This window comes from Elephantulus edwardii, unplaced genomic scaffold (genome assembly GCF_000299155.1).
Source record: "Elephantulus edwardii isolate Elephantulus edwardi_28Jun2011 unplaced genomic scaffold, EleEdw1.0 scaffold00039, whole genome shotgun sequence".
Lineage (NCBI taxonomy): Eukaryota > Metazoa > Chordata > Mammalia > Macroscelidea > Macroscelididae > Elephantulus > Elephantulus edwardii.
The window spans coordinates 18,526,858-18,554,663 of record NW_006399789.1 but is presented as its reverse complement, the minus strand read 5'-3'; the positions used below and the strand labels follow the sequence as shown (position 1 = coordinate 18,554,663).

The window sequence follows — 27,806 nt, the reverse complement described above, 5'->3', positions numbered from 1 at the left end:
TATGTTTAGAAACTATACAAGTAGCATAAGAGTGGTACACAAGATGCCCTAGCAGTGCTTAACTACTGTTAAGTCCATGACTGTTACCAGCTTCTCTGTGGGAGGACATTTCAGTCTGCTTCTGCAAAGATTCACAGCCTTGGAAACCCTATGAGGCAGTTCTGCTCCGTTCTGTCGTACAGGTTCACTGTCAATGGGCATCAATTTGAAGGTCATGGGTTTGATTTTTTTGCTTTGCTTTTATGGGTGGCATAAAGTTGCTTATCATCCAGCTAAAGGGTTGATGGTTTGAGCTACACAGAGGGCTATTGGAAACCAGGCCTAGTGGGTTGCTTCCAAAAGGCCGTAGCATTGAGAACTCAATAGAGCAGTTGTACTCTGTTCTATCCACATGGGATCAATGAGTCAAAGCCAGTCACCTCAATGACAACTAACAAGGGACAAAAAGATTCCTGAGGATGGACAATTGAGCCTGGGAGAGAGGAGGATGGACATTTGAGCCTGAGCTTTACATAATTCTGTATCTCTGCCTCCAACTTAGAATACTCTCACTTAGCAGAGGGAAACTTCTCCTTGATTTTAAGCAGATAAACTGGTGTCCTGAAATTGCTTGTAGCAGTTGATTGATGATTTTTCACCTCACCTGAAGAAATTAGTTCAAATAATCAATTAGTGTTATTTGGAATTGAAGGAAGACTCTTTAAACCTAAGTAAAAATTGATCTGAGAAGTGTCAGTTTTATTCACAAAGAGATTTCTTTTTTAGCAATTTATAGTAATTTTTAGAGTACTAGTCAAAAGAAAAAGCAGCTATTAAATACATCAGCAGTGCTAGCCGCTGGAATTATTCTCATCTCATTTCCTAGCAACTTAATAAAAAGGTATAATTTATTCTAAAATGTATGTTCTGAGTGGAATGATTAATATTGTTAGAACATCTAGAACAAAATCTGTTTGGTCTTTTTGAAAGGTAAGAACATGGGGGGCAGATAATTTTCCTCTTGAAAACTAAAAGAATACCATTTCCCATTTTAATTGATACCTTAATCGCTGAAATTTCCATCTTGAAATTCCTTTAAACAGCTTTAATGAAGATCATTACCATTAGATTCATGTGAAATCATCCTTTGAAAATGTTTCTCCTTTGTTCCCATTTTTGTAAAGGGGAAAAGTATAAAGGCAAGAGTTTGTTAGTTGCATGTTTCAAAAAAAATAGATGAATGCTAACAAGATGTGAGACAGTGATGAACTCATTGTTGAAATGCTAGTATGCTTTTCTGTGCTCTCATTAATGTGTATAATGTCTGCATATGGGCATTTAATGACACTGTTTGATGATAGAAAAAAAAACTTCAAAGAAGAAACAATGACAGTTCTGTGGTGGCTTGGAAGCTACTTCAAACTTTTGAGAGATTTAGTTTTGGTCCTTTGTACCTTGTTTTTCTTGAAGATCAAAGTATCGGTGTCTTCGGGAGGTGACTGCATTCGAACATACAAGCCGGAAATCAAGAAAGGAAGCTACAATAATATTGTTGTCAATGTCAAGACAGCTGTTGCTGACAATCTCCTTTTTTATCTTGGAAGTGCTAAATTTGTAAGTCTAATGTTCAGTTTTTCTTTGGTCTACAATATATGAATAAGGTCAAAGGTTAATTCTGGAAGTAGGGAAAATGTATAGAATCCAGTAATGTGACCCCAAATTCAAGTGAGGTAGCCTTCCAGAATGTAAAACTTTGAAATTATACTTCAAAAAGTTATAAAATGGCAAATGAAGGCCTTATTCCTTCAGAAAAAAAATGTAAGCACATTTGCTTTTCTTTAAGAGAATAACAGAAATTGCTTTTTCTGATTATAAATTTAGATCCAGCCATTCAAGAAGAAATAAAGTGTTGGTGTTGTGTTTTTTAAATTCTTTTTTGTGGTGTATTCTTTTCTTTTTACTTTTCTCCCGTAAAGAATAACTTTACAATGTACTTTCACATTAATAAAATGCAACCAGTACCCTGTGTATTAGTCTTCTACCATAGAACACTCTTCTGACTCATACTGACTTGTTTACTTAACATGGATGAAATAGAAATAGTATCAAGAAAAGACCAGCAAAAAAGAGTGTCCGATTCCTCCATTGGCACTAGATAATTTTGGATCCATTAACAGGTTAAAAACAAACTCCTATTGCCTATTGTATATTAATCACAATATCAATCCATCCATGTCATTCAAATGAGCAGCACTGAGATACCTTGAGTACAAAACTGTAAGCTATGTTCTCAAAAATATCAGTGCCCTTGGTGAAAAATGAGAATTTTTAACTCAAATATTTTATTTCTGCTACAAGGTCAGTGAGAAAAGTTCCTTGTCTCAAAAGACATCTGAATTGATAACTAATGAGAATTGAATAAAATTATATAATTCCTCAGTGGTCTGGACATATACAGTATGTCTCCTTAAAGCTACAATAATAAAATGTCCATTTAGTTGGACACAATAAGAAAGCATATCATTCATGGGCTCCTATTGTGAGGGCTCTAGTCATTTAACATCTGAAAATGGTACCAATCAAAAAGGACTCCACTGGCCTGCCCTTTGAGGGTGACATATCTTTATAATCTTTTGTTTGTGTGTTATTCTCCTCTAGATTGACTTTCTGGCTATTGAAATGCGTAAAGGCAAAGTAAGCTTCCTCTGGGATGTTGGATCTGGAGTTGGACGTGTAGAATATCCAGATTTAACCATTGATGATTCCTACTGGTACCGTATTGAGGCATCAAGGTAACTACTTTAGTAAAAAGTATGGTAATTAAACATGACGGAACTTTTGAATAGTTTTATGGTTGATAGGAAAATTATTTTTAATAATTTCATGTCAAAAGATGACTTGAACTGGGAAAATCTACTGTCAGGAACCTCTCTAGAGTACTGAGAAGAACAAGGTCAGTCTAGAGACTAAGCTGTGCCTGATCCAGGCCTTGGTCTTCACAATTACTTGGTATGCATCAGAGAGCTGGATGATGACTAAGGATGACAGAATAATTGATGCTTTTGAGTTGTGATGCTGGAGAAGTCTTGAACATACCATGGACTGTCAAGAAAACAAATGGGCCTGTCTTGAAGAGGATGAAACCAAACTAAGTTCTTGGAAGCTAGAATTTTGAATCTCCATCACATGCCCAGGCACATGCCCAGGATATCATGCTTGGAAAGGAAGACAGACAGCACAGGAGAGGAAGACCCTCAGATGAGATGGGCTGATACAGTAACTGAGGCGATGGGGTTCGCTGTGCTGGAGTCAGTGAACTTGGCACAGGACAGGACTGGCTTCAGAGCTGTTGTACATGGGTTCACTATGAGTCACAGGTGACTTAACAGCACATAACAACAACAACAACAATTTTCAAGCAATCCTACCTTGAAGTTTTAGTTCCATTTTTGACTTTTTGGCAGTGGTAAATGGCCTATTGGGTAAGGAGTTGAGCTGCCAACTCAAATACAGGCAGTTTGAATCTAACAGCTGTTCAGCAGAATAAAAATGAGCCGCCACTTCCTGTTCAACTTACAGCCACTGAAAAGACACTGGAAGATCAGCTATGAATCCATTCCAAGTCAATGAGTTTTGAGAGACATGACATAAGAGATTACTTGTAGTATTCATTCTTTTCTACTATATTTCTATCTCATTTTTTCTTCTCGTCCAGTTTTTCAACTCCCGCTCAATCAACGTAACACTTGAAAGGCTTGGTTAAGGGCTCAGAGTTCAAAATGAGACTGGTAAAACATAGGTGAAGAAGTCTTAAAATGGTAACTGTTGAATCTAGGAAATAGATGCAAAACTTCCAGTCTAATTTTATATGTACTTTAGTTGTTTCATAACAAAGTCATTTTTTACTAAAAAAAGAAAAAGAAGGAACTGAACAAGAATGAGCTCTGATAGCTCAATGGTTGAGGACTCAGCTGCTAACCAAAAGGTTGACGGTTTATGCCCACTGAGCTGCCAGGTCAGAGGAAGAAAGACCTGGTAAGATGATTCCTTAAGGACTGTAGCCTAGAAAATTCTACAGGACATTTCTCCCTCTCATAGGTTTGCCCTGAAAAATTACTCAAAATCAGCAGACAGCAATCACAACAAGCAATATTCCCAGGGTTATTTGTTGTTTGTTTTTTGGTTAGTTGTTTTTTTTTTAAAGATCTTCAGTAAGAATGTGTAGTTTGTGTGAGAGAGAGACAGAAGTAAGAGAGAGAGAAACCCAGAAAAAGAGGTAGAAAGTGTATGTAGAGATTGAAGATGGAAAGATTAACTACTTATAAGGACATTTATGCTCAGCTGAGTATAGTTCTGCAGTTAGAAGAAAAAGAAAAACATTCTGTTAAAAACAATGAACCTATTTGAATAAGTGCACTTAATTGTTTTCATGTCTTTCATTCAGTTTAATACCACAAAGAAATAAAAGGGGGGGGGGAGGTACCAATTACTAAATGAAACAGCAGGAAAATAAATATGACACTCAAATTTTATCATGACCACCCTAGAAGAGAGAATGGATTTGTATCTTTAACAATCCATGGAAATCAATCACTTGAAAAGGAAAATTAGATAACATGATAGTAGATTTCAAGATTCTATTAATTGGATTTAAAAATGGAGTTCTTGTTTACAATCTGTACACACAACCCTCTGAAAATTAGATTTTATCTTATAAGAAATTAAGATGTTGTGCCAAGCAGTAAAAGACAGTAGTACAGTTCCAGGAAGACTACTTCAGCAAGTTTTAATCCAAGATATAATAAGGGATTTTAGGGAAAATTATACAATTCACAATGCAGAAGAGGGTCCCTTTTAAGGTTCACTTGATAAATTAAGTAACAGCTAAGCAAAGTTATATTAACTTGTTAAAATAGCATGTGTTGGTAAATACTAAATTATTAGGCAGAGCATCGGGGGGAAAAAGACTTTCTACTTAACGAATATCAATTCCATCAACTAACTGCTGCATCTGTGATTTCATATCAAAGGAGACCCACAGAACAAGAGTGTGTTATTCTGACTCTGACACAGACTAGCCACAAAACTCCAGTAAAGATCTGAGTCTGGATTGTGATTTGCAACTTACTGAATCCAGAATACTTGTAATTAAAGATCCAGTTTGAAGTAACCCTAAACAAAACTTAATTTTTTTCTCTCCTATGATCATAGTTCTCATATATGATATATGTGTCTTTACCTAACTTTTCTTTTCCCTCATTTCAACATATAACTCTGGAAGAACTGGAAGAAATGGAAGCATTTCTGTGAGAGCACTAGAAGGACCCAAAGCTAGCATCGTGCCCAGTACATACAGTTCAGTGTCTCCTCCAGGATACACTATCCTTGACGTGGATGCCAATGCAATGTTGTTTGTCGGAGGCTTGACTGAAAAATTAAAGGTAAAGTGCTATTCCCATGCTGATTATTTAATCTTCATAGACATACAGTGCCTGAGAGAAAGTCCTCTGAGAGAAGGCATAATAAACCTCTACAAATACCTGGACACTTTTTATTTAACGTGAGTTTTCCCAAACTATTACTCAAAAATGTGAATTTATTTTGAGGAGGAATTTTCTTCCTTGAATTTCAACTTAGAAACACATTAGTTTTAAGTCTAAATGTATTTACTTTAAACAATTGCTGGCTTGCCCTTATGGGTGACATTTTTTATATTCTCATTTAAGCCACTTCCAGAGCCCTGTATTTTTCCTTTTAGTATTTCTCATTCTCTGATTCAATTTATGATTTATAGATATGAAGTATTATAAACCTCATACTCACATCTAATTAAAAGATTCATGACTACCTTGGGAAATATCACAGGAACCATAAGCTTTCAAGTCATGATTTGGTTTTAAAAGTTTTTGAGTTGAGCTTCTCCTTATTCTTATATGGTAATGCACTTAATATTCATAATTGCTTCGTGACAGGTCCTTGTGCATTTCAAATTACAAAGTGCCTACATTTGAAAAGGGCTCATGTTGATTAAATAGAATTAGATGTTGGAAAACGAGCTGGGGGTGAGATATAAGAGCATAACCAAATATAATGAGTAATCCTGGGCTTGTCAGAATTATCCTGGGATGAGACTCATCAGGAAATGTGAAAAGCCAGGGTGACCCCAAATTTATGAGAACTCAGCTTTCATATAGAGTGGAGTTGTTTTATTTGCTTTGTGTATGAGATGTGACTCTAAATTATTAGAATCAATTCCACAACTGCATACAAAATCATCCTCATTTCTTAGAAGTGCATGTAAGTATATAGGATGTACAGTAATATATAGCCAAGTTGCCAGCTTTTTCTCCTCTCCAGAAAGATAACTATAGAGCCAACACAGTGTAGTACAGAAGTCATGAATTTAGAAATCAAATCTGGGTTGGACTGTACTCGGTTCAACCATATTTTAGCATTGGCTAAAATGTGATTATAGGCAAGTTACTTAACCTCTTGGACTTGCATTTTCTCAACAGAAAATAAAACTAAAATACCTACTTTGCTTGTACACTGACAATATTTATGTGTCTCTGATTATATGGCAAGTAATATTTCAAATAATTTCTAAGAATTCATTTACTTACTTTCACAAGGTAGATAATGATTGTTAATTATAATAATTATATAATTATAATAATTATAGTTAAGGAAACTGAAACATAGAAAAGGTAAGTGACTCAGCCAAGGTCACATAGCGAGTTAATGGCAGAGCCAGAATTTGAACACAAAAACCCAATATAAATCTCCACTCTTCAGTGGGAATCACCATGCTTTATTGCTACAATGTGAATGAAATTTTGCATATAAAAGTCATGACTAATGGCTAAGACTGGTGGCCTAGTGGTAAGAAGCTGTGCTGCAATCCCAAAAGCATGCAGTTCAAATCCACCAGCTGCTCTGTGGGAAAACAATGGGCAACCAATCTTCTCCTGTGCAATTAACTGCCTCTGAAAACCCACTGGAGGGTCAGCTATTGGTCGGTTCTAACTAGATGGTACACAAAGTACAACAATAATGGCTAAGGTATGGCAGTAGTCTCCCTTAAATCACAAGAACTGTTATCATTCAAATGTCACTGGTAAAAGCAAATTTATTTTCTCAGTCTTGAAAGAAGAGACGACATAGATAAATGATACAATATCTGCAGAAAATCTTTAAAAATCATTTTAGCCAAGAATTCCAGGGTTCCTGCCACATCAAAATATGAATTGAAAGCTGAAACAAGGATATAAATGAACTTGCTGATAAAAATTCAAATGAGCAGGAACATATCCCAAGTATAGTTTTTCAGGATTAAAAAAAAGAAGCATAAATCAAGTAAAATCCAAAAGTAGGATAATTAACCTCTGGGAAATTAAGAGAAGCTTCAGATGATGATGGAGTGTTGCAGGGACCATTCTGACTGGAAAATGTCAGCTGTAATCAACATTCTGTCTTCCAAGCAAAGTTCTAACTAGAAATGTTTAACTATTCAATGACTAGCTTCTTGGTTTTGCTTTGGAATGCAAACCTGTAGATTTGTTCTTTTTCAAGTATATTCACATCAATTTGCAAGTGCTTTGACATAGAGTCTTGAAAGATAGAAACCTCTAGAATAAAGCATTTATTCATCTTCTATAAATGTCAAAATCGATGACTATTTAAATGACAAGATGCTGTAGGATATATTAGGTCATTCTAATCTTCATGATGCTGGCATGTATTAAGTTGCAGATATTACTATAAGAATAACATCAGGGTTGTAAAAATAACATCAGGGTTGTAAAAATGACATCAGGGTGGTCACTGAACATATATTTATGACCTATTTTTAAAATGTAGCTGCCTGCGTTTGTAAACATTAAACCTTGGAAAACCTATGAGGGTTGTTCTACCCCGACCTATAGGCTCACTATCAGGATTGACTCAACTGCAGTGAGCTTGGGTTTACCATCAAACAGGGGCCTTTCTCTTAAAAAGTCAGTCATTTTCCCTTGATTCTAACAAACTAGAAAATTTCTAAGGTGTTAAAAGGAATGAAAAATTGTGAGCAGCATTGTTGTTGTTGTTGTTGTTGTTATGTGCCATTGAGTCGCCTGTGACTCATAGCGACCCTATGTACAGCAGCCATAAACTCCATTCTGTCCTGTGCCAATCGCACTGTCTCTGACACTCCCATCCCAATTATCCCAGTCACTGAATCAATCCACCTCATAGAGGGCCTTCCTCTCCTGCGCTGTCCCTCCACCCTCCCAAGCATCATGTCCCTCTCTAAGGACCGGTCTGTCCTCACAACATGTCCAAAGTAAGTTAGACGAAGCCTCAGAATCCCTGCCTCCAAGGAGCCACCCGGTTTAACCCTCTCCAGGACAAATCTGTTTGTTTTCCTAGCAGTCCATGGTATTCTCAGTACTCTTCTCCAGCACCACAGCTCAAAGGCATCAATTCTCCTTCTATCCTCCTTGGTCATTGTCCAACTCTCTGATGCATAACAAGTGATTGCAAAAACCATGGCCTGTATCAGACGCACCTTAGTCTCCAGAGAGACACCATTGCTCTTCAGCACTTTGGAGAGGTCCCTAACAGCAGACTTTCCCATGGCAATGAGCCTTTTAATTTCCTGGTTGCTGGTGCCAAGACTGAGCACCATATTGTAGGAAAAAATCCCATGCTCTTTTTCATATATGCATACTGTCCTACTGGTTAAGAACCAGAGCTTTTGCCCCAAAGGCACATGACCCAAATCTACAAGCCACTCCATGGGAGAAGGATGGGCAATCCTCTCTCATGAAATTTTCTGTCTCTGAAAAGCCACTGGAGGGCCAGCTAAGAGTCCATTCCAACTTGACAGCACACAAGAACAACAACAACCTCTACCCATGGTCATACCTAATGGTAAGGAGCTGTGCTACCAATCTAAAAGTTATGTGGTTCAAATTTACCAACTATTCAACAGGAGAGAGATGGACAATCTCTTCCCATGTGATTTACTGCTGCTTAAAAACGGGGGGTGCGGGGTGGGGTGGGCGGGGTAGGGGCAGGCTCTGAGTCAATTCCAATTGAAAGGCCCATAACAGCAACAACTCATGATCTCTAGATCATTGGTCCAAATTTGTATAAAGAGAACAGCAAAGAAAAAGTAACATTGAACAATAACCTTTTCTGTACCAGACATGGAACTTAGTACCAAAAATAAATTGTCTCATTTGTTCCCCACGTATTCTAACTGACCTAATACTTCTTTCTTCAGAAAGCTGATGCCGTGCGAGTGATCACATTCACTGGCTGCATGGGAGAGACATACTTTGACAACAAGCCTATAGGGTTGTGGAATTTCCGAGAGAAAGAAGGTGACTGCAAAGGATGTACAGTCAGGTTGGTTGAGACAATGATTCTCCCAAGGCTTTTGCTCTGCATCATAAAAGCTTTTCTTTTTATTGCATAATATTTGTCATTATATATATGATGTGGAGCAGGTTTGAAATGACTATGTTCAAATGTGGATTGACCATGAAACTAAACTAATGAAAGCAGTTCTGTTCTCATCTATGTTTGCATTTTCCTTGACTCTAAGAGATGGACTGGCAATGTTTAACATGGCCATTACTTTTTGCAATATTTATAGATATTTGTACCTCAGTCAGTTAAGAACATAATTTCTTTTCACTTTTTAACCCTCTTGTGGTCAGTAGGTGTCTATGGATATTTCCTAGTCATCATATTTTTCTCGTAATAAGAGGCCTATCAAAACTGACTGAGCTAATTAAGCTTGCTACTATTTTGGTGACTCTTATCATAATGAAATTTCACAGGCTTTAAATGACCTTTCACAATGCTAGTGTCCCATAATGTTTGGTATTTTTTAGGGTTGGTATTTTACAGAACTTCTGGTTGTTTTAGGGTTTTCTGCTTGTTTCAGAAAAATATACATCATACTTTAACATAAAGGCCAGTCATTTCAGTTAAACAGCAGACATGGTTATGAGAGGAAGAAATAAAAAACAAGGCTACAAATGATGCACAGGAAAATTTCATAGAAAACCTTGGGATGTCAAGTTCAGAAAATTGTATTCACTGAGTAGTAACTATAAAAGATATCATTGTTGGAAAGCTTTAGAACAATTGATCTGTCAATGGTGTAAAAAAAGAAACATTCTTTATAGTTATGCGAATCGAATTATGACTAAGATCAACAATTAAATTACCCCAATATTCATCTAGTGCTATAATTTATAAATTGTGTATGAAAGAGTGTGGCAATTTCAAAATAATGTAATTGTTCCTTCTCTGACCATACGTAACAATTCAAAAGAGAAACAAAAGGACAAAATAAAGAGCCTGATGGGAGCTCTGGTGGCCTAGTGACAAGGAGCTGCAACTACAATCCCAGAGGCGAACAGTTCGAATCCACCAGATGCTCTGCCGGGTAAGGAGGGACAATCTCCTCCTGTACCAGTCAGATCTGATTTGACGGTACATGCACACAAAAATAACAAAATAAAAAAAAAAAAATAAAGAGCCTGGTAGCTGCTTTTCCTAGAAAATTATTATGAAAATTCTAACATGATAGTAATGTTGAAATATATATATTACCTACGAAAAACATGCCTATTATGGCACCTATCAGCTGCTGAATTAAGTGAAGTAAGCTGATCTACATCTTCAACTCTTTCCAATTAAAATTCTTTTCCATCGATTTGCCATTTTCCTGAATAGGAGACTCTAGTTGGATTTAGAAGGGTCTTTTGAAACCATTCTGTAAACTAATTCTTTCATCCCACAGTTAAGAAATAGAACTGAAATGTTAAGGGACTTCTGTCAAGGAGTTCAGATCCTTAGTAACAAGACTGCAGTATTGTTATTTAAAAGTTCTGGTGGCCTAGTAGTTAAAACATTGTGCTGTCAACTCAAAAGAAAGCAGTTAAATCTACCATTGCTATAGGGGAGAAAGATGGACAATCTCCTCTCATGATATTTACAGTCTCAAAATACCCTCTGGACTCCACAGCAACAACTTTGACATTACCATTATATGTTTAAGAATTTAATAGACTATATGGACATAAAGACATTAGGGTATAAAGTTGAAAAATATTTAGTCAAGAAAAATTGTTCCTTTTAATCACAAGCATTTATTGTGACCAGTCCTTGGAGAGGGACATCATGCTTGGGAGGGTGGAGGGACAGCACAAGAGAGGAAGTCCCTTGATGAGATGAATTGATTCAGTAACTGCGCTCATGGGCATAGGTGTGTCAGAGACAATAAGATTGGCACATGATGGAGCAGGTTTTAGAGATGTTGTACAGTTATGAGTCACAAGCAACTCGATGGCACATAATAACAAGAACTTTGTGATACTGTATTAATCACATTCACTTATTGCTGTCAAGTTTGAATGTACTCATAGGTGGCTGAGGGTTTCCACGACTGTAAATAGCCTATGAAGAAAGGATTCATCTTTCTCATATGGAGCCACGGTGGACTCAAACTACCAGAGAGGCATGGCCTTTGAGTTAGCAGTGCAACTTCCCAAGGACTATGCTGCCAGAACTGCTATGTTTGTTTGTCTTATTTGTTTGTTAATAATAAATAGCTCTATTTGAAACCAAGGAAGTACTGGTAGCCTAGAGGCAAGAAGCTGTGCTGCAATCCCAAAGGCACACAGTTTGAATCCACCAGCTGCTCCCTGTGAAAAGTATGGGCAATCTCCTCCTGTGCTATTGACTGCCTCTGAAAACCTTCCAGAATGTCAGCTATGGGTTGGTTCTGACTTGATGTCATGCAACAACAACATTTGAAACCAGAGCATCTGGGGAACTGAAGTCTCACAAACACTTGCTCAGGTTGTCATTGTTAGTGGGATAGTATGAAAATGTCTCCAAAAGTACATTTTAGATAAAGTTGTCAATACAACATAAGAAATGACTGTACTTGTAAGGATAAAGACTGGATAGCAATTTATTCACTATATTGTACTGTTCTCTGCTGATGTGCTGTTCTAATCGTTTTCCAGGCTGGGTTTAGAAGGGGTCGTGGTACTAGGGATATCGTTGCTGATGTTAGATGGATCTTGGCTGAAAGCAGGGAATACCAGAAGAATGTCTATCTGTGTTTCATTGATTATGCAAAGGTATTTGACTGGGTGGATCATGACAAACTGTGGCTGACTCTGAGAAGAATGGGAATCCCAGAACATTTAATTGTGCTAATACGAAACCTATACTTGGACCAAGAGGCGGTAGTCAGAACAGAGCAGGGTAACACTGCATGGTTCAAAATTGGGAAGGGTGTACGCCAGGGATGCATCCTGTCTCCATACCTTTTCAGCATGTATGCAGAGCAGATTATCCGAGAGGCTGGGCTCTATGAGGAGAATTGTGGCATCAGGATTGGTGGAAGGTCTATTAACAATCTCCGTTATGCAGATGACACAACCCTGCTTGCTGAAACTGAGGAGGACCTCATGCACTTGCTGTGAAGGGTCAAGGACTGCAGCCTTCAGTATGGACTGAGGCTCAATGTCAAGAAGACAAAGATTCTCACCACTGGACCAATTACCAGCATCAGGATGGATGACGAAGAGATTGAGAGTGTTCACAGCTTCAGTTTGCTCGGCTCCACAGTCAACACTCTTGGTACCAGCAGTCAGAAAATCAAAAAGCGTATCGCGATGAGAAAGTCTGCTGTTAGGGACCTCTCAAAGGTACTCAGGAGCAACAGTGTCTCTCTGGAGACTAAGGTGCGCCTGATACAGGTCATGGTATTTGCAATCGCTTGTTATGCATCAGAGAGTTGGACAATGACTAGGGAGGACAGAAGGAGAGTGGATGATTTTGAGCTGTGGTGCTGGAGAAGGGTACTGAATGTACCCTGGACTGCCAGGAAAACAAACAGATTCATCTTGGAGAGGATTAAACCAAGCTACTCCTTGGAGGCAAAGATTCTGGGGCTTCATCTGACATACTTTGGACATGTTGCCAGGAGGGACAGGTCCTTGGAGAGGGACATCATGCTTGGGAGGGTGGAGGGACAGCGCAGGAGGGGAAGACCCTCTATGAGATGGATTGATTCGGTGACTGGGGTAATCGGGATGGGTGTGTCAGAGGCGGTGCGGTTGGCGCAGGATAGAGCAGGGTTTAGAGCTGTTGTGCACAGGGTCGCTATGAGTCGGAAATGACTCGACGGCACAACAACAACATTGTACTGTTAATAGATTCATTTAATGCCACTCATTTTCTGTTAGCTTTTTCGTCAATATTGAAAAATCAGCTTTTAAGTTTATAGAAGAAATTTTTTTCTGATAAAATCATATGTCATTACAAATTCAGTATAATTAAATTTAGCAAAGTTCCAGCCCTGTACTGTATGGACAAGACTCTTCCTTCTTATTGTCCTCACCATTTTGCTTCCCTCTATTCAAGAACATAAAGACAGTTTATCTAAAATATGTACAGTTCTTTCACAAGAAACCCAATATTTTATGTGCTCCATTATTTTTCTCATTGACCTAGAATTCATGATTACAATATTCTATTGTATTATATTAAAGTTGGATTACTATATTATTTCTCAATTTCTCATCCCTACCCCAGATTTAATACAACACTCTAATCATATATATTCTAAAATACTATACACTGATATGGCTATATTTTAGGTGTTAAAATATATCTTCATAATTTATATTAACTCTATAGCAAATAAAAGATTACATTCAACAAAAATATTTTAAAATGTGGTATATCCTACAGCTTTACTAGTAAATATATTGAATTATTCTACCAGTAATTTATTAGTCATGTATTTTCTGTACTAAACTTGACTATACAAAATTTCATTCCCTAAACACTCCCTGGCTTCTTCTATGAGCCAAGTCTCCCATTAGATGGTAAGTTTATGAGTGCTACAGGGTCTGGCCCACAATCCTTCACAGTTCTTGTACAACTTAAATTTTCATGAAAGATACAAACAAATACAGAGAGAGATGCACTCTCCCTATGTTTAGCTAGTCTGTCTCAGAAAATGTGTTAGATGGAGACTACTCAGAGGACAAGGGCTTATATTCCAAATGTATAACAAGAAATATAATAATTCAATACAAGCTTATCCAGAATGTCACAGCTTATATAAATACCACCAGGATACACTGAAATACTAGTATAACCATTTATCAAGTACTTCTGGAAAAGATGAAGCTTGTATATCACCAGTAACCTAGTTATTAAATATTTGCTGAAATCTTGAGGAGATATATTTTTGCACATTACTTAATGATCGTATATGAAACTACATGCAAATGAAATGTTCCTTCTACATTCAAGGAACATTTACTACAGTGTACAAGGAAATAATGCATTCAGGATGTGTGTACTATCGTAATTGAACCCAGAATGCCAATAAGTATGATCAGATCTAGAAAATCCTTAAATCCTTAAGGGCTAAAATTTCAGGGAGAAAGTAGAAAAAAAAATCAGGAATATAATGAATTCTCTTTAACTCTATAGGCAAGAAATGGAAGAATAACTTAAATGCAGCAGGAAAATATCCGAATTTTCCTTTCCAGATTTATATTTTTATGTCATTCATATAAATTAATGATTTTAGATTTCAAGTAGTGAATTTAAGTTAAAAATAATACCATATTATAAGAAATGTTTAAATAGTTGAAGATACCTATATTTAATAATGGGATTTAGAAAAGAACTTGAAAGTAGCTTACTTGATAAATATGAGAATATTAATCAATACAAAAATCTGTCCTTTAGACAAAGACATCATACTGGGGAAGGTCAGGAAAAGGACAGATCCTCAACAAGTAAGATTGACACAGTGACTACAACTGTGTGTTTGAACAAGGCAAAGATCAAAGCAATAGTGCAGAACAGGGCAAGGATTTGATCTGTTGCTTCCAGCTATCTGCAAGTCATGGTTGACTCCATAGCATCTAACAACAACAACAGCATATGGTCTAAGATGTTACTTTCTGGGAAATGATATTTAAACAGACGTATAAAAGGGAACGCTGGGATCAAGAAGCACAATGTGTTAGAGATTCCAAGAATCAATTACTTTGCCTGTGAATAGAGTTTAGATTCCAGTGAGACATCATTCGAGGGAACAGATGAACTAACAAGTCCAGATGGTAGCTAGAATGGAAAGAATTCAAAAGTTCAAAGATATATTTGAATTGATTCTGGATTGTTGTTTAGGATCAAGTCAGAGCTGACCCACAGCTGACCCTCCAGCAGATATTCAGAGGCAGTGACCTGTACAGGAGGAGATTGTCCTCTTGGTTCCACAGAGTAGCTGGTGGATTCAAACACTGTACTTTTGTGTTCGCAGCACAATTCTTTCCCATTAAACCATCAGAGTTCCCCAATTCTGATTGACAGCAAGCTTCTGGGACAGAGTAGAACAGAGTATAATTGTCCATATGGTTTTTAAGATATGATTTTTTTTTCTTTGGTAAGTTTATATTTGTACTTGAGCACCACAACAAGATAAAGGTAAATAATCCAATAGAAAAATGGGCACAGGATATGAACAGGCACTTCACCGAAGACGACATTCAGATGGCTAACAAACACATGAAGAAATGCTCAAAATCCCTAGCCCTAAGAGAGATGCAAATTAAAACAACTATGAGATATCATTTCACCCCAATCAAAATAGCAAAATTTAACAGAACAGCAAGCAACAGATGCTGGCGAGGTTGTGGAGAAACTGGAACCCTGATTCACTGTTGGTGGGAGTGTAAAATGGTGCAACCCCTGTGGAAAGCAGTATGGCACTTTCTCAAAAAGTTGCAAATGGAGATACCATTTGACCCAGCAATTCCACTTCTGGGAATATACCCTGAAGAGACCATAGCTGACATCCAAGCAGATATATGCACACCCATGTTTATTGCAGCTTTGTTCACAATAGCAAGGAGTTGGAAACAACCTAAGTGCCCATCAATAAATGAATGGCTAGGGAAGCTGTGGTATATTCGCACAATGGAATACTATGCTGCATTAAAAAACAAGGAACTCATGCAATATTATTCAAAATGGTTGACTCTGGAGAACATTATGCTGAGTGAAATATCCCAGTCACAAAAGGACAAATATTACATGATGCCACTGTTGTAGAATGGGACTGTCCTTGGGGTTGGGGAGAGACTGAGTAAGATGGGTTCAATAATGTATACTGCACTGAAACAGAGGAGGGAGAAAACTGTTTAAAAGAGATATATAACTAGGTATTTCTGTCATCACAGGAGACTAGAGCGAGGGCTACATGGTGTCGGGGACCTGGGGGAGGGTTTGTAAAACAATGAAAGAATCTTTTCTTTTACTTTTCCATAATTTTTGGACTCATGTACTTATAACTTGTTAGTCAAATTTGTGTCTTCTAGGTTGCAACACCCCCATGATACATCTTCAAGGATATGAACATGTACGGCCAAGCACAATCAATAAGAGTGCATCTAAATTCCAAAATCAATCTCCATAATAGTCTATGTGTTTCCTACTGCCAAAGGGGCCCTTTAGAGTAGTGAGAGAAGATCTTCACCCTGAAACCCACAGCGTCCCTTTTCAGCAGGAAGTAGCTAAGAGAATATGCCATCCCCTTTTCCTTATGACTCAGGGTGAAGTCTCTCTCAGGGAGGAGTGATAGGGAATGGCAAAGGACACACTGACAAAGAAGATTAATCAGAACTGGCTTTGACAAGCACTGTGGCATTTGGACAAGAACAAACTGGGAGGAGGGTAGAGAGAATAGTGCAACAATGAATGAATGGAAACCCAAAATCTCTGTAAATGTTTATGAAAATTAATAAAATATAATTATAGAAAAAAAAAGTTTATATTTGTAACAAATTAGTAGCACTAATTATGCTTATCATGTTTTTCAACCATCATTATCCATTTCCAAATTTCGCATTATTCTTTTTTTGTTGTTGTTGCTGCTTTGCTTTTTCGTTGTTGTTTTAATTTTATACTGTTTTACATACAAAGTTCATAAAATTCGTAAACATTGTTTTTCACACCATATCTTTCCCCTTTCCTTTACCCATCCCTCCCTCCACTCATCAAATTGTACGACCCTATGATTAAGCACCCACCCCCCTTGGATCCTCATACTTGTTCTACAATAATGGTTTTAGACAGTATTTATAAGACTCAGTTAGTTCACTTAGCATAATGTTCTCCAGTACCTCCCAGGTTAGGTAGTAATTTACAAAATCATTGCTCCTGGTGCTGCATAGTATTCCACTGTGTGAATGTACCATAATTTCTCAATCCATTCCATTGTGGTTGGACATTTGGGCTCTTTCCATGTTCTTGCAATGGTGAATAATGCTGCTCTGAACATTGGTGTACAAGTCTCCGTTTGTGCCTCAGTTCTCATTTTCTCAGGGTATATTCAAAGAAGTGGAATAGCTGGGTCGTAAGGAAGATTCTAAATCTTTACACAAAACTGCTTTGTTTTTCTTCTATGGAAGAGCTAGTGGGTTCACAGCAGTGATCTTTTTCATTAATGGTTCAATTTGTTAACCATTATGCTATCAGGGCTCCTTATGCCAGTGTTAAAGCAATTTATTTTCTTGTTCTAGAGGACATTTGATGTGAGGTATAAGTAAACAATGTCTACATGATGCGAAATGCCTTTCTCTCCAGTCCTCAGGTAGAAGATCGTGAGGGGACCATTCAGTTTGATGGAGAAGGTTATGCACTGGTCAGCCGCCCTATTCGCTGGTTCCCCAACATCTCCACTGTCATGTTCAAGTTCAGGACATTTTCTTCAAATGCTCTTCTGATGTACCTTGCCACACGAGACCTGGTAAATATATGTAAAGCAACTCTCCTATAATTGAAAATGTGCCTGTGTTTTTTCCTTAGTATTCTAATAAAAACCTTTATTATTCTTAAATTTCTCTAAAACAATTAAAAGGAGCCTGGTATGAATGCGTGATAGTTAAGATGTACTGACAAGTGCTTATATATGTTTACTGATAAATTTACTCACAGATATATTTAATTACTATGTATTTTCAATACAATCCTTTCAAGAGAAGCATTAAGATTTTCCCAGAGTAGAAATATTTGGGGGTGAGAGAGATCTACTTCTTTATTCTTCTTCCAGATATTTAAATTTAAAAAGAATCATAAATATTCTTATTCACTTCCTTCAAGATCAATATTTATTAGTAAGTTAGTTAAAAAATACTTTTTGATTTGTTTAATATTTTCAGAAATGCTCACTTCACACCTCTGAAATGAAAGGATTCATGCCAGTAATTTGAGTGTAACTTTGCAAAATAACATTACCATTCACACAAATACACAATAATAGCAATGTCAATTCTCTTACCAATATAGATTTTTTTTATTACAAGGCAATATATTCATTAATTTAGCCATAGATGCAGTCTTTAAACATTAAAGTAAAGCAAATACATATATTTCTCTGTGCATGTAACCACCGCTTTCTTTTTATGCTGTTAATAGAAAGATTTCATGAGTGTAGAGCTTATGGATGGGCACATAAAAGTCAGCTACGATCTGGGTTCAGGAATGGCTTCCGTTGTCAGCAATCAAAACCACAATGATGGGAAATGGAAATCATTCACCCTGTCAAGAATTCAAAAACAAGGTGAGTTTTTATAGTAATACCATGGCACGGGCTTTAATCAGACTACCCAAAAGCGCCTGTGTACCTAATCCTGAGGATGACCCCACCTGTAATTTCAGGTGCTCACAAGTTCTCAGAAAAATTGATGCGTCCTTTCTATTGCTTAGATTATAGGTGGTGTGGGTTAGACATGACTGATTGAAAAGCCAAATGGTTCTCTATCATTTTCTTTTGAAACTGAGAGCTTAATTTGAAAGCATAGAATTGTCTTACAACTCGTAAAATTATACCCTGTAATAGATTTGAGAGAAGTTTTCTGCTTCTTTTTTCCTTTCTTCGTTTTGCTAACATATTTCAGTAGAACAACCCACAGTTTGAATATGTAGGAGTGACAGGGAAACGCTATCTGTGCTTCACTTTTTAAATATTCTACAAATATGATGCACATAAGCAAATAACTAGTTAATAATAATTTTATCTCTTCAAAGTACTTTGTAATGCATTCTTTGAACATATAAACAGATAGTTTGTTCTGATATTAAAGAAAAGGGAAAAACTCAAGCTTACAGTTAGTTACAGATAGATACAAGATCAGGAGCCAATGGTGACTAAGAAAGAAATTCAAACTACACTGAAGACACTAGCAAAAAATAAGACCCCAAGAATTACTGAGATACCAGTTGACAGGTTTCAACTAACAAATGCAGCTCTGGACGTGCTCACCAGTCAATGCCAGGAAGTTTGGAGGAGAGCTTTCTGGCAGACTGACTGAAAGAAGTATAATTATAATGTTATAAAACCAAATATGTATGGCTACTTGAGTGAAAAACCAATTTGTTGTACAAACTTTCACTCAAATCACAAAGAAAAAAATAAATAAAAAGTTTGTGAAAGGAACAGCAAATAGGACATGGGGGCACAGGATCATGAACATCGTTCTGAAAGGGCCAGAGGTCATGAGAATAGCACAGCCCCTCACCAGCCCAGAGTAGAAAGCAGATAAAAAGCCTGTAGCCCAGCCCCATGGAGCCTCTAGAGTCACATCAGCAACAAGAGGTTCATTTATTTGTTGTTGACTCAGAGACCTTACTCACTGTTTTGGTACCAAGAGGAGTGTTAGGGAAATAGGTTGGAGAATAGGAAGGGCAAAGAATATTGCACAATATGAGTCCAGGTTTAGTTGAAAGTTCCAAGCCAGATTAACAACAAAACATACTTCCTTAATTAGTAAAAATCCCAGTTCAGTTCAGTAGTATAAATCCAAAAAGCTTCTGGTTTTCTCAATCATCTAGCAAGGTTTGCTCAGAGCAGTTAGAAGTCAACTTCTCCTCAATTAATGGCAAATACAGCAATACCTTTGACTGCAGCCTTTGCCTCAAGACTCCTGTGGTTACACCTTGCCACAATCTCTCCACCACTATCACCAGAGTCTTGCCCTCACCAGGCCCTTGCTCCAGTCTCTCTCAAGTCTTCTAAGTATGAGAAGGGCTCGCACTTATCCTAGTCCCATAGCTGTTGATAATTTGCAAGACCGTGTGTCTGCACTTAAGGTAGATGGAGATGAGAGAGCACTAAGGTAATGGAACAAAGCCAACTTCAGGCTAACACTGCAGAGCTGGTGAAAAAATTGAGAACATCTTCATTCTCCTCCCCATGTTTGTGGCCATGCTTTGTGATCTGAGATATTTACTACCAATTTTGCCAACAAACAGATGAAAACAGAATTAAAATGAATTCATCTGAAGTTGTTCTAGTTGCCCACATATTCTCATATACTCTTTTTTCCTCAATTACTCTTTTTTTTAAAAAAGTGTATCTGCAACTTTCTTTTTGTTTGTTGATTTTGTAGTAGTTTACTTACAAAGTTTGTATACATTGCTTTTTCTCTTAAGACATTGTATTTATTATTCTAGTAGACAAATTAACAATATGAACAACAAACATTTAATTTTATTTGAATCCACAAACAACATCCAATGAAATTAAAGTCAAGAAATCAAGCCACACGTTACATTTGGAAAATATGCTGTGAAATATCTTTTTAAAATATTTTTTAAATGATGTCACTTTGAGGATTAAGGTGTCTTCAGCTACCTCATAATCATGTGAAAATAGGACAATGAATAATGAAGACTGAAGGAGCGCTGGTGCATTTGAATTATGGTGTTCATGACTAAGGAGAAACAAGAAGACACAGATATGTCTGGGGAAAAGTGCAGCCAAAGTGCTCCTCGGAAGCAAAGATGGCAAAGCTTCATTCTCATAATTTGGACATGTTGCTCAGAGAGGCTATTACTTGGAAAGGGGCATAATACTTGGAAAGATGAAGGATCTGCTAAAGAGAAAAGCTCCCTGCCCCACAATGGGATGGATTGACGCAGTGACTGTATCAATGGGCTCAAATAATGTCAGAGATAATGAAGATGGTACAGAACAAGACAAGGTCCAGTTCTGTTTTTCATAGAATCACTGTGAGATGTACTCAACTCAACAGCACCAAATAATCACTAGAAGAGTGAATAATTTTGCCTTACAAGTACAGTCAGAATGTCCTTAAAAGATAGAATGATAGTGGCAAGAAGCTGAACTGCAATCCGAGGCACACGGTTCGAATCCACCAGATGCTCTGCTGGAGAGAGAGGGGCAATCTCCTCCTGAAACAGTCAGAGCCTGTTTGACGGTACACATACACAAAAAAATAATATTTTTTTCTTAAAAAAAAGAAAAAGAATGGTGAGACTCTCTCACTTACTTTGGACATGCTACCAGGAGATGCCAACCCTTGGAGAAGGCCATCATTTTTAGTAAAGGGTCAGTAAGATAAAGAGAAAATATTCTCCAGGAGACAGATTGACACAGTGTTTACAACAGTGACCTCAGACACAGCAAAAATTGTGAGAGGTTATAGAATCAGAGAGTATTTTTCTATGGTATATGGTCCTAGGGTCTGTATGAGTTAGAACTAATCAAAAGCATCTAACAAGTTTATTTTTCTTAAAAAGTGTAGGAGTCACAATAGAAAATTATAAACAGATAATTGACAAAATGGAAAACTAATTCATATTCTTAATATGTTGTTAAAAATATAATCTCAGCAGAATACAAGACTATAATAATCTGGAAATATAGGTTAGACCCTTATTTTTATATTATTCATAGCAAAAAAAAAAAAAAAAAAGAAGCCTATTGAGTGTTTGGAGATTCTAAGTAGTGAGATACGTTAACATAACTTCACCACAAACCAAAGAGTTGGCAGTTCTACTCCATTCAAAGGTGCCTTGGGGAAAATGAAGGCCTGGAAATCTACCTCAAAAAAACTTTGAAAACCAGCCACTGAAAACTTTGTGTAGGGTTTTTCAGGAAACTGACATACATGAATTCTCATGAATCTGAAACAACTCAGTGTCAACTGAATTATTGCATTGTCTATTAATTTCCTTTATACTGGGTTTATTTGCATATTCTCTAAAAGGAAAAATTATAAAAGGATATCATTCCTAATACCTTACTGAAGTTTGGTGAAACTTGGTGTTATTCTCTCCCCTCCTACGCTTTGTCTTACAACCACCCAGGCAATACCATGCATAAAGCTACAAAGACAAAATTCGCTGCCTGTCGACCTGTAGAGTTAGATAGACTCCTCAAGCAAAAAACTTCCTCACTACACTTGGCAGATACAAAGGAACAAGGCACCTACTCTCCAGCAGCAGAGCAGAGGCTGTCTGAGCCGCGGGCTGGCCCCCCAGCGCTGCCAACACGCCCTCTTCAGTGCTGGCTCTCAGTGACTTGAGATCTCTTTTTGAGGATCTTCATTTCAGCATTAGTGACAACAGAAGCTCCATGAAATTTTGGACTTCCAGATTTCTTAACCAAATATATTATGGATTCAACTGTGCTCCCTCCATATGATTTACTGTCTCTGAAAACCCACTAGAGGATCAGCTATTGCTCTGCTCTGACTCAACGGTACACAACAATAGCAACAACAAGAAGAAGATATGCTAAGAACTTAAACATTGGTGTCAAGAGCATGATATTTCTTTTAGAAATAGTGTCTTTAAAAATGTTATCCATGAACATGGGGTCCTGCTGGAGTGGGGTGAGTCCTAATACCTTCTGAAAGTGTTTGTATAGGAGAGGAGAGAAGACAGAAAAACAGACTGAGGATGATAATGAGAAGATGCATCTATTATTAAAGAAATATTTGCATCTACCAGAGGCTGAGAGGGCCAAAAAAGAATCTTACCTTAATAGTTTTGAAGAAAACAAGTCCGGCCAACACCCTGAATTCAGATTGCTAGCCTTCAGAACTGAGAGATACTAAATTTTAGCTTATAAGCATTCTGCTCTTATAAGCATTGTGGTTTTTGGTCCCAACAGCTCCAGGAAACTAAGACAGCATTCTCCCTACCTTTTGCTCACTCACTATTTCAACAATTGTGTGAGTCTGATTCCATATATAAAACTTCTTCCTTTTCTTAAAAAAGAATATTATCAATTACCAGTAGTAGCAATATTCAAAGATCACACTTAGTACCATGAAATTTAAATTAAAATATAAAGGAACCCTTGAGAGAATAGCCACTTATGTGTATAATAAATTAAACTTGAATAAAAAAATATTTTTTGAGTACCAACTATGTATCAGAGAGCTTGTATCTCTGGTAAGTCTCTGTTAATGTACTATTCCAGTTGCTTTTGGATAACCTTCAGCAGAATCTTTACTGTGTTTGATATTAATGGATAACATTCTATAATATCCACACTATTGGATCATCTTTTTTTTTCTTTTTTTTTAAATGGGAATAAATATGGATCTCTTCCAGTCAGTTGGCTAGGTGTTTGTCCTCCCGATTTCTTGGCACAGCCTGGGAACACTTCCCAGGCTGAATCTGTTTGTTGAAATATGTCAATTGCTATCCCATCAATTCCTGAGGCCATGTTTTTGTAAATTCCTTCAGAATATCTTGGACTTCCTCCTTCATCATTATTGCTTCTTGAATATAAGTTGTTTTAGGATATATTTCTTTGTCGGTCAGTTCTTTTTTGGTGCAGTGTCTCTGTGTACTCCTTCCAATTTCTTTTGATGCTGCCTTGATCATTCTATATTTTGACTATTGCAACTCAAGAGTTGAATTTATTCTTCAGTTCCTTCAGCTTAATAAATGCTGAGCGAGTTTCAACCCTTTTGATTTTCTAATCCTAGATCTTTGCACACTTCATTATAATACTATGTTTTGTCTTCCCAAGCTTCTCATAGGGTCACAATTCATGACAAACAACAGCAACAGTATACCCCAGTATATCCCTTTGTGTTCATGTGGAAACAAGGTTCAGAAAGATTGTTTAGATTTTGAATGAATTACGAGTAAGAAGAAAAATACCAAAGTAAAATCAACTGGCTTATAACAACTCTGCATTGATTATATAATACTTATGAAGGTGTTCCTTTTGTTTAGTATTTAATAAAACTTCAATTTCTCTACACATTCATAAATGATGTCTATATTTGTCAACTTATATTTGTGCTAATAGATAATTGCTCTATTCTGAAAAGACAAGAAACAGGGATTAGTGTTAGCATTTCACAGCACCCTCTGCTTCATTGCTATCACTCATGAAAGGTCGAGCAAAAGCTCTCCTTTGAATAGGTAAAAACATGCCATTCAACATCTCTTTGCCAGACTTAACTCTTGGGCCAGTGGATTTCAATTCCATTGTGTTGCCACTCTTTAAGCAGTTTTTCTTAGAATGATTTCTAAAAATGCATATAGTCACTCAAGGATATAAGAAGGAAAACCACTTCTAGTCATTGGCTTGCCTGTGATAGAGAAGCAGAATCTCATTTTCACACACATCATTAAAATATCATCAGGTCTGTAAAAAGAGGTTATTTTCATATTCTAGTCAACAGTCCCATGTGAAAACTTCTTTGCTTATCTGGATGAAAAAGAATTTGTGAGGAAAAGTAATGAAAAGCATTTCTGAAATCTCATTTCTTTTTCTTTTTAGCCACTGGACCAAGTAGATGAACTAACCTCTTCTAATATGTTTATTAAAATGAATTAAATATTTTCAATCTTAAATGTGCTAAATACTTTTAATAGGATGGTTTTCTTTGTAGTTTGTTAGAAGTCAGCTTTGAGAGTCTGAAGTTTTAACAGCTTTCTTTCTTTTTTAATTAGGTAAATATGTGCATGGTTTTAGTGAAAATATTTTTAGAATGCAAAGACTGTGGAGCACAATGGGTTTTTGACATTTGATATTCCTTTGTGTTTTCTAAAAAGATCTAGTCCTAAGAGATGATGAGTTGAAGGAAAATATTAATAATATGTTTGTTGAAATATATCGGGGAGAAACTGCATGCTTCATGCTGCTTTCTTTAGCATTACATTGCATCCTAGGATGTTAAAAGCTCTGGGCTTTCATAAAATTAAGTTTGCCTTAACCAGTGGTATTTAGTTATATTTGACCTAGGAATATCAAGGAATCTTGTATTTTAAGGAATACGCATTTGGAAATGACCTTCCAATTGATTGATTCAAATGTCCATTTTCAGAACATTATTAACCCTCTATACTTTGGACATGTTGCAAGGAGGGACAGGTCCTTGGAGAGGGACATCTTGCTTGGTAGGGTGGAGGGACAGTGCAGAAGGGGAAGGCCCCATATGAGGTGGATTGATTCAGTGACTGAGGTAATCAGGATGGGTGTGTCAGAGACAGTACAATTGGCACAGAACAGAGCAGAGTTTAGGGATGTTGTACATAGGGTCGCTATGAGTCGCAAGCGACTCAACGGCACATAACAACAACAACAACATATCAGACAAGGATTTAGAGACCTAGTTTGTCATGCTAATGACCTGATACTTCAATATGCATCAGGATCCAAATATATGAAGTTATTAAATGTTAGGCTGAGGCAAATATTGTGTGAGAAAGAACATAATTTAGAGGAAAACCTAGCTTGGCTTTTTCAGAATGAGGGGAGAAAGAAAAAGAAAAAGAAAAAAAATCAACAAACTAAAATGTCCCATCTGCTTTCTATACGAAGCAGTTTAAAGTCTTTTTAAGGTCAGTTTAAATATCTTTCTTCTTTGTCCTTTCCTTCCTCTTTCTGAATTTCTATCAGCATATCAGAGTATCTTTAGAGGAATGTGTCTCTTACAACCCTCAGCATCTCCCGTGTAAAACAGCTTTTCAGGGGATGCAACTTCCATCACTTATCAGATTCTCCTCTCCCCACCTTTACACACAATTATCTTACACAAGGGTTAATGCTTTGCACATGCGTCTACATCCCAGTAATTCTGTAGATCCTGAAGTTTATAGGATGAGTCACAGAATCAATGAATTTCACGTTAATTATCTAATTTCTAGTTGTTGTTATGTGCCCTCGAGTGACCTGCGACTCCATGTACAGCAGCTCTGAAACCTGCCCTGTCCTGAGCCAGTCTCACTAAATCTGACATAGGAACCCCATTATCCCAGTTACTTTATCAATCCATTTCATCCAGGATCTTCCTCTCTTGCACTTTCCCTCCACTCATCTGAGCATGATGTCCTTCCCCAAGACCAGTGTCTCCTAGCCACATGCCCAAAGTATGTGACACAGACCTTCAAAATCCTAGCCTCCAGGGAGAAACTTGGTTTCTCTCTCTCCAAGACAGACCTATTTGGGTTTTTATGGGGGTTTTTTGGCAGTCCATGGTATGTTCAAGACTCTTCTCCAGCACCATAATTTGAAGGCATCAATTCTTCTTCTGTCATCCTTAGGCATTGTCCAACTCTCTGATGCATAGCAAGTATTTTAGAAACCTATTACAATATATAATAATTTTCTATTTTTAGTCTTTCAAATTCCTCATGTATATTGTGAAAAACTTTACCAACTTGCTCTATTATATGCATTTGAGGATCTCTCTTTCATCCTCGGAGAGTTGCTGGAATGGTTCCTTCCATGCATATTATGAATGGTTGGATAATGTACTTCACTGTCATTATTATTTTTGCAATCATTAAATGACTCAATGTGTGAGGAAGTCAATTTTAATCTGAGAATGAAACTAAATCCATCTTAAAGTAATAGAGGTGATACAAAGATTGTTGGTATTTATCACATAAAATATTAACTTTTCTGCCTCTTTTATAGCCAACATATCAATTGTAGATATAGACACTAACCAGGAGGAGAACATAGCAACTTCTTCAACTGGCAACAACTTTGGTTTGGACTTGAAAGCAGATGACAAAATATATTTTGGTGGCTTGCCAACCCTGAGGAACTTGAGGTAATTTAGTTTATATTTAGAGCTGAAGATTAAGTTTTAATTAAATGGCCACTATACTCTCTAGAGTTCTCAAATTTAATTATAACAGGGCTTGTCATATAACCTTTAGATGCAGAAAATCCTAATAATAAAAAAAATCCACACTACATGTTAGAACACCACTAGGTTTGAGAAACAAAAGGATTAATTTGACATCTTTGCAGAAGAAATAGATTAGAACCACTAGTTCCTTCATATGCACCTAATGAAAAGTATTAAGAAAGTAATTAAAGATGGAAGTCAGAGTTGAATTTGGATCTTATAATTTTGTTTTCACTGAATATTCACCAGAGATAGTGGTACACTGACATTGCTTAATGTTCTGAAAATTAGTCAGTATTCCAGAACATATCACTGCAACCTGGTTTTTGCAAGTATTAACATTTTTATAGTATATTGACGCATTCCTATATGCTTAATCCTTGAACTTGCCAGTTATTTTCAAGCTTATGCCAACATTATCTTTCAAATTTATAAATGGCTTTGCAACTAGAGGATAGGGTTGCATTTGGGGTTCATAGTTGAATAGTTAAATAAAATCCACAAATATATTATTTTAGGGCATCATTTGTATGGCATTTATTAATTTTTGTCTCATAAAAAAGCATAAGAAATACAATCTATGGAATATTTGATGCTCAATAAATGTTCAGTGAATTTAATTACTTTGGATTATATTCATTTGGTCAAACCATGAGTTTACTATAAATTTAGACTAACTTGTTCTAAGATTTGTTTGTTATTTAGTTTGTTTTGTTTTTATGCATGTGAAAACATTATTAAAAATATATAAATTAATGTTTAGAAAGATCAAACCTATTGCTGCCCAACTGACCCTGAATCCTTGGGTTTCTG

The 27,806-nt window shown here is 36.7% G+C and overlaps 1 protein-coding gene across 1 annotated transcript in view; it reads left to right on the top strand.

The window, feature by feature from the left end:
• The window catches only part of LAMA2 (laminin, alpha 2), a 746,602-nt gene that overhangs the window by 653,157 nt on the left and 65,639 nt on the right, over window positions 1-27,806 (top strand). The window contains exons 46-52 of the mRNA XM_006885032.1: window positions 1,450-1,593; window positions 2,638-2,771; window positions 5,261-5,420; window positions 9,248-9,372; window positions 17,665-17,827; window positions 18,496-18,640; window positions 26,774-26,912. Coding sequence (XP_006885094.1) covers window positions 1,450-1,593; window positions 2,638-2,771; window positions 5,261-5,420; window positions 9,248-9,372; window positions 17,665-17,827; window positions 18,496-18,640; window positions 26,774-26,912 — 1,010 coding nt within the window. The remainder of the gene's footprint in view (window positions 1-1,449; window positions 1,594-2,637; window positions 2,772-5,260; window positions 5,421-9,247; window positions 9,373-17,664; window positions 17,828-18,495; window positions 18,641-26,773; window positions 26,913-27,806) is intronic.